At 51.5% G+C, this 11,375-nt stretch overlaps 1 protein-coding gene across 2 annotated transcripts; it reads left to right on the top strand.

Annotated features, from left to right (window-relative positions):
• The first annotated feature begins 1,615 nt into the window (after window positions 1-1,615).
• TYSND1 (trypsin like peroxisomal matrix peptidase 1) lies at window positions 1,616-9,927 on the top strand. Of its 2 annotated transcripts, XM_019712451.2 has the most exons (4): window positions 1,631-3,418; window positions 5,100-5,230; window positions 6,275-6,460; window positions 9,029-9,927. In XM_019712451.2, the coding sequence occupies exons 1-4, from the start codon at window positions 2,253-2,255 to the stop codon at window positions 9,244-9,246; spliced, it is 1,701 nt and encodes a 566-aa protein (XP_019568010.2). In that variant the 5' UTR covers window positions 1,631-2,252; the 3' UTR covers window positions 9,247-9,927. The 2 variants fall into 2 exon arrangements, with proteins under 2 accessions (XP_074195638.1, XP_019568010.2); XM_074339537.1 differs by lacking the exons at window positions 5,100-5,230; window positions 6,275-6,460 and having other exon boundaries at window positions 1,616-3,418; window positions 9,029-9,193.
• Window positions 9,928-11,375: the final 1,448 nt, after the last annotated feature.

Genomic DNA, 11,375 nt, shown 5'->3' with positions numbered 1-11,375 from the left:
TGCTGTCGTGCTTTTTTTTTTTGGCATTGGTTTGTTCTGAGTTTGAACATATCAAAACATTTGTTATGTGAGAAAAGCAAAAAGTTTTCCTTACTTATGGGGAGAAATATGTATAATGGATGTGAGAGACTTAAAATTTGCTACCAGAAAAAAAACAACAAAAAACGTCTAGGCCAATTCACATTCCACTAGAAGTAATAAATTTAGCACTGTTTGAGAGCCTTGGTGGTCATCTCTGCGACAGGTTGGACATGGCAGACTTTTGAACAAAATCATATTAATATGCAAGCAAGGACTGGATCCAGTTTAGTTGTGTTTCACTCATCATTTTATACAAAGTTGGAGAGATCCAGTTGAATGCTACATTTGGCAAAATACAGGAAGGAATGAAACCTGTGCTTGTGCATTATGAGCTTGTAGGAGGGCAGGTTCTTTTTGACTATTAAAGTTATTGGAGGCAATCTGTGGTTGAAACTAATATCCATGTTACTATAAAAGGCAGCCATAGGTGTTACAATGTTTATAGGTGTTTGAGTTGGAGTGGAACATGAGACTTAAAGGCTGAGTCAATGAGCCCAACACTCCAGGGGTCCCACCTTGGTTGTTGGCTGTGACTATTATGATGTGTCATTAACAGACAAACCTGACGTATAACAATTCATACTGGAGGCTTGAGTGTCTTTAAGGGAGAATGACTGGGCTCTAGAAAGAAACTCTCAATTGCTAGGGAATTAGGAAAGTTGAGAGATTTTACTATGCTCCAGCCATCTTCTGTGTCACAGAACCAAAAAAAGACAGTGCTTGCTACAGGACTGCTAATTTCAGTCCTGCCTCATATTAAAATGGATTATTTCCCTTTCTCAAACAGGTGTGTTACTGGGAGCACTACGAGCATTACCCAGTGTTGTGCTGGGGCTATACCAACAGCTTTAGTTTTATTCAAAAATTTGAGGCAGAAAAGTGGTATAATTTTAGTTATTATTTTTCATTAAGTTGACATAAATATGTCCTAATAATCATATTAAAAATTAATGTGTATTTTAGTGATATGTCTAGCTTGTGGTGACTGGAGAAATCCTGAAGTCCCCCCGCCCCCCCACCCCCTCCCCAAATACACTTATTCATGTTCCTCTATCCTCAAGGATACTTCTTTGGGAAAATAGGGATGCTTTATGTTAGCTTAGATCATGATGACCATAGTTTGTGGGCCAAACCTGGCCTGCTGCCTGTGAGAAAAAAATGCTATTTCGTGATGTGAAAGTTGTGTGAAATTCGAATTTTAGTGTCCATAAATAAAGTTTTGTTGCAACACAGCCACCCCATTCCTTTAGCTTTTGCATGCTGCAGCTGCAGAGTTGAGTATTTGAGACAATGCATGGCCCACAAAACCTGAACTACACTGGCCCTTTACAGAAAAAGCGTTTGACCCCTGACCTAGGTAAATCCTGGGTGGTCATTATGTGAAATATGCATACTACAAAATATAGCCTTGTATAATTAAAATTTTTAATTTGTATAATTAAATTTATTTTATTAATTTATTATATTAATTTAACTTGTATAATTTTTACTTCAACCACTGCTCATAGTCAATTTTAAAGGGCAATTTTATTTGGAGCAAATCCATTTTCCAGGGGATTTGTCGTATTGGGCTTTGGCATCAAAAGACCCGAGATGCAGTCCGTGAGCTCCACGCCACCTAGTGGATTGCTGCCGTGTTCAGAATACTGAATTGGCCAAGGATTTCCTTGCCGTATGATCCCGTCAGAGGTCGAATGTCACCTCCACCTGGGCAGCTGCTGACAGGTGCTGTCATGGCCCTGGGCAAGTCTAGCCACGTCAGCGCTCATTTCTATTTCCTTTCCTGCAGCCCAACAAACAGAGAAGAGACTAGGCTCCGAGGGACCCTCCCCCTGCCCTTCCCCCCAGTCTCCCGGTAAAGCTGCACGCCTGTCACTCTCCCGGGCCTGTGCGACCGCTTGGTCCTCTACGCTGCCCACAGGTGGCAGGAACCAACAGGGAGCAGAAATGAGGGTCAGCGTCAGCAGCCAATCAGGTTCGGCCCCAGGCCCAGCCAATTGGGCCGGGTCTGTTGGGTTTAGCCAATCGGGTCCGACGAGGAAGACCTGAGTAAGCGCTTGCGCCTCTCGCTTGTAGCTCTGGGTGGCGCTCGGTGGGGTCCACCGGTCCCGGCTGGGTTCCTCGCTCACTCCCTGGATCTCCGGGAAACCCAGACACACCGTCCCGGAGCCATGGGGCGGCAGTGGGGGCCAGCCATGAGGGTAGCCGAGCAGACGGGCTGCGTGGTGAGCGCCTCCCGGGCCGGGCAGCCCGAGGCGGGCTCGTGGAGCTGCAGCGGAGTGATCCTGAGCCGCAGACCGGGCCTGGTGCTGTGCCACGGGGGCATCTTCACCCCGTTTCTGCGGGCGGGAAGCGGGGCGTTGACCGCAGCCGGCACTGCCTTCCTGCCCGGCGACAGTTGCGGCGAAGACCTGCGCCTGCACGTGCAGTGGGGCCCAACGGCCGCGAGTCCGGTAGGCCGCCCCGAACGGGGCCGCCCCGCGCTGTGCACGCCCCAGTGCGCCGGCCTAGAGTCCGGCCCGCTGGCCGGGCACCGCGAGCCGCCCCTGCAGCTCCCGCACCCCGCCGAGCTGCTGCTACTGTTGAGCTGCCCAGCATTCCGGGCCCACTTCGCGCACCTCTTCGGGAGCGAGACAGCAGAGCAGTGGCGCTTCGCGAGCACGGCGCCGGACGCCGAAGTGTCGGAGGACGAGGAAGAGGATCAGCTGAGAGCGCTGGGCTGGTTCGCGCTGGTGCGAGTGCGGCCCATCCCGGAGGAAGAGGCGGATGAGCGCGGGCCGAGAGTGGCCGTGGCGCCTCTGGGGGCCGTGCCCAAGGGCGCACCGCTGCTGGCCTGTGGCTCCCCGTTCGGCGCTTTCTGCCCTGATATCTTTCTCAACACTCTGAGCCGCGGCGTCCTCAGCAACGCGACCGGCCCGCTGCTGCTCACGGATGCGCGCTGCCTTCCTGGCACCGAGGGCGGCGGCGTGTTCGCGGCGCGGCCCCCGGGGGTGCTGGTGGCGCTGGTGGCGGCGCCCCTCTGCTGGAAGTCCCGCGAGTGGGTGGGCCTCACGCTGCTCTGCGCTGCCGCCCCTCTCCTCCGCGCCGCGCGTACCGCGCTTGGCCGCCTGCGACCCTGTGCCGCTTCCCTGGCGGCCCTCCTGCCGCCGGAGGTGGGCGCCCCATGGGGCCTGCCTCTCCGAGACCCCGGGCCCCCGTGGGCAGCCGCGGCTGTGCTGGTGGAATGTGGCACTGTCTGGGGCTCCGGAGTGGTCGTGGCGCCCTGCCTAGTGGTGACCTGCCGGCATGTGGCCCCCCGCGAGGCGTCCAGAGTTGTGGTGCGCCCCACCACCTCCAAGTAAGGCCCGCAAAGCTGCTCCCACTCTACTCCCTTACCAGGTCTGAGATCTGGATCCTAGGGATCAGGTCTTAATCCTTAGGACTACGGAGGCCTTCGGGCGTCTCGCTGGTGCTTTGGTGGTGTAGTGTGAAGAGATCTGGGACCCTCCCCTCATCCTTGGCTCCCAGAACCCCAGTACGGGATTCTGGGCCTCCTGGCAGGGGCTGAATGAGGCTTGGGCAATATGCCAACCAACTCTGAGTTTGGGAACTGGGGGCTTCCCTGCATACGTCTCTCCCAGTCTGGTTTCCTTCTGGGCAACTTCTGTCTCACAGCCCTGCACCCACACACCACTAGGCCGTTTGACTACCCCCAACTCCAAGTGGCTGTGAAGGCCGGGGGGCCCAGGATGCTCTCCTGGGATAATGGGTTGGGCCTGTTTGTCTTATTTACCTCTTAGATCTTAACCAGAGCTTCCCTCCCTTCTAGATCCAAATTACAGATGTGGGGTTCCACCTAATTAAAATGTAGGAGTGGAGCCCAGGCAGATAGATAGGGTTTGAAAATCTTTGGGTGATCCTGTTGGGTAGTCTGGTTGGGACGTTAGACAGTCATTTGTTCCCTCTCTGAAGAGAACACTCTAGTCCTCCTGTACTTCCACCGGCATGACAGTGGCTTTGGCTTCCTGGCTAGGTTTTCTAGTACATGTTCTATTTCCTGTGTAGGCCTGAGTGCTTAACTTAAGCCAGAGCAAAGCAGGGTAGCACCTTGGAGTTAGTCCTGATGTTCTCTTGTCCCTGCCTCAATCTAGCCTCCCAGTTCAGGCTTTTCAAAATCTATTGCATTTCCAAGGTTAACCCAGCCCAGCTTTGTCATAGAGGTCCCCGCTGGCAGCCGACAGGCTAGCCATGACTTTATAGGGAAGACTGGCGATGACCATTTCCATGGGTGTATAATCCCAGATTCTTCACCCCCCTGCCCCACCCCACTCTTGCTCCTAAGAAAATCAACAGGTCTGCTGGAAGCAACCACTACAGAGTGTGGAGCAGGAAGCCCATGTGTGATCTTGGGCAAGTCACTTATCTAAGTTGCTTTGCCCTGAGTTGACATGTAAAGTCTTGGAACAGACACTGGCACATAGTAAGTGCTATAGAAGTGCTGGCATTTATGTAAACAAGGACCTAGAGGGATGAAGTCATATCATGCCTGCCCCACCAACTGACAGGATTGTCAAATGAGGCAGTGAAGGAAACGCTGGTCATGTTTGCTCTGGCTCCTAGCACTTACTATGTGATGTTGGGAAAGTTACTCAACCTCTCTGGGTCTCAAATGCACCATCTAAAATGGAGATAATACCAGTGCCTAGTTCGTAGGGCTGTTGTGAGGACTAAATGAATGGTGTCCACAGAATGCTAACACCAGGCCTGGCCGCTGTGCTCACTAGGCGTCAGGTGTTTACGATCATGGTGACATGCAGGAAGCTTTGCAGAGAAGTAGCCTACAGTTGTAAAGCATTTTTAGAAATCCCCCAGAATGGTTAAATGACAAGCCAAGAGTTACCGGCCTGGTAGGTTTCAGGGTTGACAACACATCTTTTAACTCTCAAGTCCATGACTTTTACTGTCACTCGTCCCTTTGCTTCTTCCATGTGCGAAAGGGTCAGAAAGCCAGCTTGTCATTTTGTTTCCCTTGCTCCCAGGAGTGCCAAGATCTGGGGACATGTAGTATTTGCCACTCGGGAGACATCTCCCTATGACATAGCGGTGGTGAGCCTGGAGGAGGACCTAGAGGGTGTCCCCATACCTGTGCCCACTGAGCATTTCCACAAAGGTAAAGGACAGAGGGTCTTCTGATCTGGGGTGGACCTTGGGAAGGGAAGTCAATATTGGGCACTCAAGCACTGCAGATCAGGGGGCCAGTCCCCCAGGCTAGCTCCCTTCCCCACCCGTACTGGGCTGATGAGTCAGGGTGGCATCGAGCTGGCATGAAATCCTGGCTCCAGTGCTTTGGCTGTGGATGCTGTTGGAGGCTTCCCTGCTTATGCCCAGCATGTCTAAGGTGCTGGGGGGTGAGGGTGGCGGCAGGTGGGATCCCTGGTGAAGGATAAGCACGCCTCTCTTTAGGCCCTGTGCCAGTGTAGTGTGGAGATGCTCGGCCTTGGGGGCTCCTTATAACCCTGCAGGCTGGGCAGAGAGGTGTTGCTCCAGTGGCATGATTTGAGAAAAAGGCTTTGTAGTGCTGCCATAGAGGTACCAGAGGTCTCATTTTGTGCCTGCAGTGTAATACAACTGCAAAGAGTACAAGCTCTCTGAGCTGGCATCTCCTGCCACTTACTAACCCTGTGTCCCTGGACAGGCAGCTTACTGTTCTCTGCCTCAGTTTCCACATCTGTGTAGTAGGGATAGCTCCCTACTCCTGGGTGTTAGGAGGCAGGGGTGAAGCACTCAGCCCTAGGCCCTGAGCATTCAAAGCACTTGGTAAAGGAAGGTTCTGTAGTCATCACCATTTTTTTTCACCAAGGGATTTCTTAGTCCCAGGAGTAGATAGATTGATGTTAATTCTACAAACATTTATTGAACACCTAGCTAGGTGCTAGGAACTCCAAAATGTGCCCCATCTATCAGGGGACATAGGGCTGGGGAACGGGCTGATGCTGAGGAGAAGGGGTTGAGCAGGTGCTGGGCTGGGAGCTCAGTGGAGGTCCTGGCCTCTAACTGTGGGGACCTGGGGAAGGTTCTCTGAAGGCAGGGGTAACTGAGCAGAAACTTGAAGGGCAGAGTTTGGAACTTTGGAGAGGACAGGAATAGGGTTGGAGAGGGTGAGTCTTGCCCGGCAGAGGAGGCTTCTCAGCTTCACCCTCCTTCCCTCTGGCAGGCGAAGCTGTCAGCGTGGTGGGCTTCGGCATCTTTGGCCAGGCTTGCGGGCCCTCGGTGACCTCAGGCATCCTGTCTGCTGTGGTGCAGGTGGATGACACCCCAGTGATGCTGCAGACCACGTGTGCTGTGCATGGCGGCTCCAGTGGGGGACCCCTCTTCTCCACCCACTCGGGGGATCTCCTGGGTAAGCAGCTGCTTGGCCCTCTCCCAGCTTTCCCCCTGCCAGAGCCTCAGGACCTTCTAGTGACTGCTCAGTGTCCAGCCCTGGGAGCCCCCCTCTACCTGGAAAGATGGTGTTCTTATGCCCAGGAAAGAGTTAGGCACGGTTTTCAGGCTGTTCTGCTCCTGAGGGTGGAAAGGGACAGATGCTGAACTGTGAGGGAAAAGGTCTGGGTTCTGGTCCTTTCTCTGCCACTAAGTCACTTTGTGACCTTAGGTAAATCACTTAATCTCACTCAGTCTGTGAACCTCAAGAGTTGGATTAGTCCAAGCCTTCAGAGACTGGGCAGGTAAAGTGAAGGAATGAGTGAGTGAAGACAGCAGAGAGTGGAGGGTCAAAGGTGAACTGGGGTGAACCCTACTCAGCTCCAGTGTCATTGCCACATTATGAAGGAATGGGGGCCTAAGACTGGCCCATCTCCGATTTTTCACAAGAAGCTGTGAACCTCTTTGTGTGTGTGTATGGTTGTTAGGTCTTTCAATTTTTAAAGTTTGGTAACTAAGTTAGGTGGGTTATTTATTTTTTTTAAGCAATCCATTTATCTATTTTTAAGAAAAGCCAACATGAGTCCACATGGATACCTCCAACTGCAGGCCAGCACACAGGTCCATGTGCACTGCCCCTTTTCTCGTTTCTGACTGCTTTCCCCCAGAGCGAGAGACTGGCTCTTACAAGAGACAATAGATTGCTTATTTCTACAATCGTAGTATGCAAATAAAGTTAACCATGACTTATTAAAACGTGTATACAGATAAGTAGATACAGAAATAAATATGTATGCATGAATATATATATATATATATATATATATATATATATATATATCCCAGCTCTGTTGTTGTGACACCCCAGTTGCAATGAATATACCAACAGCCCAGATCTTGCTTTCTAAGAGCAATTCTCTAGTAAAAAGAACCGGAAACTGGTTGATTCCAGGACTGGGACAGGGAAAATCCACGATGAGCCTGAAGTACCTTGTGGTACTGGAAAGGTAGGAAATCCTAACAACGACAGAATGATGGGGCATGTCACATGTTGAAAGAACCAGAGCTGACTTGAAGGAACTCCCATTGGAACAACTTGCGCAGCAAAACAAGTACCAGTAATGTTGGATTATAACCCAAAGGAAAAAATGAATATCCATGAGTCCACAGTGCTATAAACAAATAACCGAATAAATTTTTAAATGGAGACAAGCAACAGCTCTTCGTTACAGAAGATTTCCAATTAATAAATGCAGAAGAAATGAGGGAAATAGAAAGTCACTATTGGTTCACCACGGTACGAATTGCTGCAAACAGGATCTGCTGATGTATGCTAAAATCATGGGCAAACGTTTAAATACAACCAGGATATTTGCCTTACCCTAAACTACCTAGTACGTTACAAAGGGGAAAATAGTAAGTCTAAGGGAGAAACCTGGCAAATGCCACCTTAGCCGAGTGATCAAGGTTAATATCACAAGTAATGATTATAGACATCATATGGCTCCTAACAGGACACACTGAGAAGGATTCGTTGTTTCTCAATAAGGTGTAAACCTCAGTCTTATGAGAAAACATCAGGGAGACCCAAACTGAGGAACAGTCTACAAAATAACTGCACCTGTATTCTTCAAAGTGTCAAGGCTTCATGAAAGATAAGGACAGACTGTAGAACTGACCCAGGTGGGAAGAGTCTTAGGAGAGGTGACAACTAAATGCCATGTGGAATCTTGGAATGCCTTCTGGAACAGAAAGAACATGAATGAAGACACTAGTGAAATCCAAATGAGATCTGTGCTTTAGTTAATAGCATTATACCAAGGTGAATTTCTATTCAAGATGTTTAATAGAAGGGAAAGGTGAATGAAGGATGTACAGGAACTCTACTATTTTGGCAAGGCTTCTGTAAGTCTAAAATTGTCTTTACAACTACATGCGGGGCGGCCAGTTGCTCAGTGGTTAGAGTGCAGTGTTCCTCCCGTAACACCAAGGTCCCCAGTTCGATTCCCACATGGGCCAGTGAGCTGCGCCCTCCACAACTAGGTTGAAAACAATGATTTGACATGGAGCTGATGGGTCCTGGAAAAAACACACTGTTCCCCAATATTCCCCAATAAAAAATTAAAAAAAAAAACTACATGCATACACATGCACACACATACATGCACTACGCAGGCCAAACAAGTGTCTGTGGGTCTGATGTATTCATCCGCTCACTTGAGTGCCTCCTCTGTGCTGGGCACGGTTCTTGGTCTGGGGAGTCTGCACAAACAAAGCAAAAGGTGTGCCCTCATGGACCTGACCCTAGTTGGAGAGAGAAAATCAAATAAGTGAAACACTGTTAGATATTGATGATGTTAAGGAGAAAGTAAAGTGGGGAAAGGGGACCAGGGTGTGGGCAGCTGGTGTCCATGAAGGGAAGCCTTGCGTCTGGGCGCTCCAAGCCCCCAACAAGCCTAGGGCCTCCAGGATGGAGATAGGCCTCCCTTCCCATCCATCCGTCTGCCTCCTGGCTCACACCCTCTTTTCCTCTCTGACTCCTCAACAGGCATTGTTGCGAGCAACACCCGGGATAATAACACGGGGGCCACCTACCCACACCTGAACTTCAGCATTCCCATCACGGTGCTCCAGCCGGCCCTGCAGCAGTATAGTCAGACGGGCGACCTGGGCAGCCTCCGGGAGCTGGACCATGTTGCCGAGCCAGTGAGGGTGGTGTGGCGGCTGCAGCAGCCCCTGGCAGAGGCCCCACGGAGCAAGCTCTGAGGCTATCACCCCTGGAGAGAAGAGCAACCGTTTTATGCCATGGGAAGTGCTGAGGCGATGGTAGCCTCTGGATCCTGACTGGTGACTTTTCCATCACTACCCCCCTCGTTTGGTTCTGGAGTCTGGATCAGACTTCTCAGCCCCATGGGTCTCCTAGCCAGCAGCCCATTTTGGGGTGCTTTCTTCAGCCCCCACCTCTCTCTGCCCCCAGCACTAGACTTGGCTCTGTTAGTCCCCACCTGGGGATCCCAGCACAACTGCAGAACAGCCCTGATCCTGACAGGCCGATGCTGGCTGGGAGGCAGCCGCTGTGTCTGTTCCCTGTCTCCTGATGGCCACTGGCTGCCTGGGGCAGCTTCTTCACAGGGGCTTTGGCTCCTCTCTGCTGGCTGTGAGAATTGGGCTGACAGAGCCCTGGGACTTCCTCAGAAAACCTCGGCAGAGGCCCTGCTTTGAAGACCAGAGACGAAGGAAAGGAGCATCTCCCTGTTCTGCCAGACCTATGGGGAGACAGCCCCCGAAAAGCAGGCCTGCTGTATCTTCCTATGTCGGTGTCACTGAACTGCAGGGGCACTCTGACAGTGCCTTCACTTTCTAACCCTTACAGTGGGTCTCAGGGATCTTGAGGGGTAGAGTGTGTCTGATTGGGGTTTGGGAATAAACAGGACCTCTATACTTGTACATAGCCGCTTCTTTGATTTCCTTTTTGTTTTGAGAGTTGAGTCGGGAATAGGCAAGCACCAGGCCCAGAAACATACCTTTTCCGTCTCACTTTCCCGGTGCAGTTTGATCTCCTAGGATACTCTCGTGTCAGACTGGTCCTGGTAGTGGGTCGCGGTGCCAGTCAGCACTGGATGGTTCTCATAGATCCCAAAAGGTGGTGTGGACTTGGCCTGGCAGCAAGTGTTTCCGGAGCACCCGGGCTGTGCCCAGGCCTGTGGCAGGCCCTGGGGCGGGTGGGAGTTGGGGAGTTCAAAGGTGAAGGAGGCCAAGTCAGCCCCGATGAGAAGACAACCCTGCAAGTCGGGAACATGCGACCCTCAAGAAATGATTGTTAAATCATTGACAGGTGGAATGCCATTTGGGACCGGCGGGGGTGGGTGTGGGGGGGTGGGTGCCTAATTCTAAATACCGAGAATCCTTGGGAGGACTTTGTGTCTAACTTCTTGTAGAGTGCCAACTCGGGGCACCGTAGAACACCCTGTGATGGTTGTTTCCCCCTGTATGGATTAAGAATGGGTCCAGACGGCAGTTAGCCTGAGAGAAGTGCCAGAGTAAATTAATGGTAGCAGGGGGTGAGGGCTGAGGCTTGGCTTTGCTGGGAGGGGTTGGGAGAAGGTTTATTTGAGCACGTATGGATACCAAGTAGCTCAGGCTATTAGGGGGAGACCAGTGTGTCAGCCCGTTAGAACGAAGGGCAGGGCAGCTTTGTCCTGCTCGGATGGAAGACTGTCCAGGGGCCCAGGGAGGGGGGATCGGGCAAGGCTTCATCAAGAGAACTTGAGCTGAACCCTGAAAGGGGAGTAGGTGTTTACCAAATGGACTGGAAACAGGGACAACCTGTGTTTCAAGTTGAGAGCAGTGGGAGCTGGTATAAGGACATGTGAAAATACATTCCTGTTCTGGAAGTACTAAGTGGAGAGAAAAGTGGAAAGGAGCAGGTCTGGAGGCTGGAGAACCAGTTGCAATGGCCCTGGCGAGGGAGAAGCCACCTGAGGCGGGTCTGTCTGGCTGAGCTCATGGCTGACAGCCAGCAATGCTTCCTCCTCTTAGATTCTGTGATGTTAGACAATCTGCCTGCCATCCCTAATAATCGTTAAAATTCCATAGAACGTCCAATGTTTCAGCATCCAAACCCTACCTTCCACTACCTCTGGCCCCTGGAAATTCAAAGACAGAAGTTCTTTGTTAAGCAAGAGGCCCTGATGCTTTGTCCCAAAGCTAAGGGCACTATTGAGTGGAAATACGAGTGACGTGGGGTGCGCTGCCGGGGACAGGGCGCGAGAGGGGTTGCACTGAGACCTTCTTCCCTCTCTTGGATCAAGGTGTCCTCTGTTTGCCAAGAAAGTGTTGTGTTGAATGTCAGACACCATTCCTGATTTTCGTGGTTTGGAGCAGGTCCTTGGAGA

The sequence above is a fragment of the Rhinolophus sinicus genome, linkage group LG07, assembly GCF_036562045.2.
Source record: "Rhinolophus sinicus isolate RSC01 linkage group LG07, ASM3656204v1, whole genome shotgun sequence".
NCBI lineage: Eukaryota > Metazoa > Chordata > Mammalia > Chiroptera > Rhinolophidae > Rhinolophus > Rhinolophus sinicus.
This window is presented reverse-complemented; position numbering and strand designations above follow the sequence as displayed.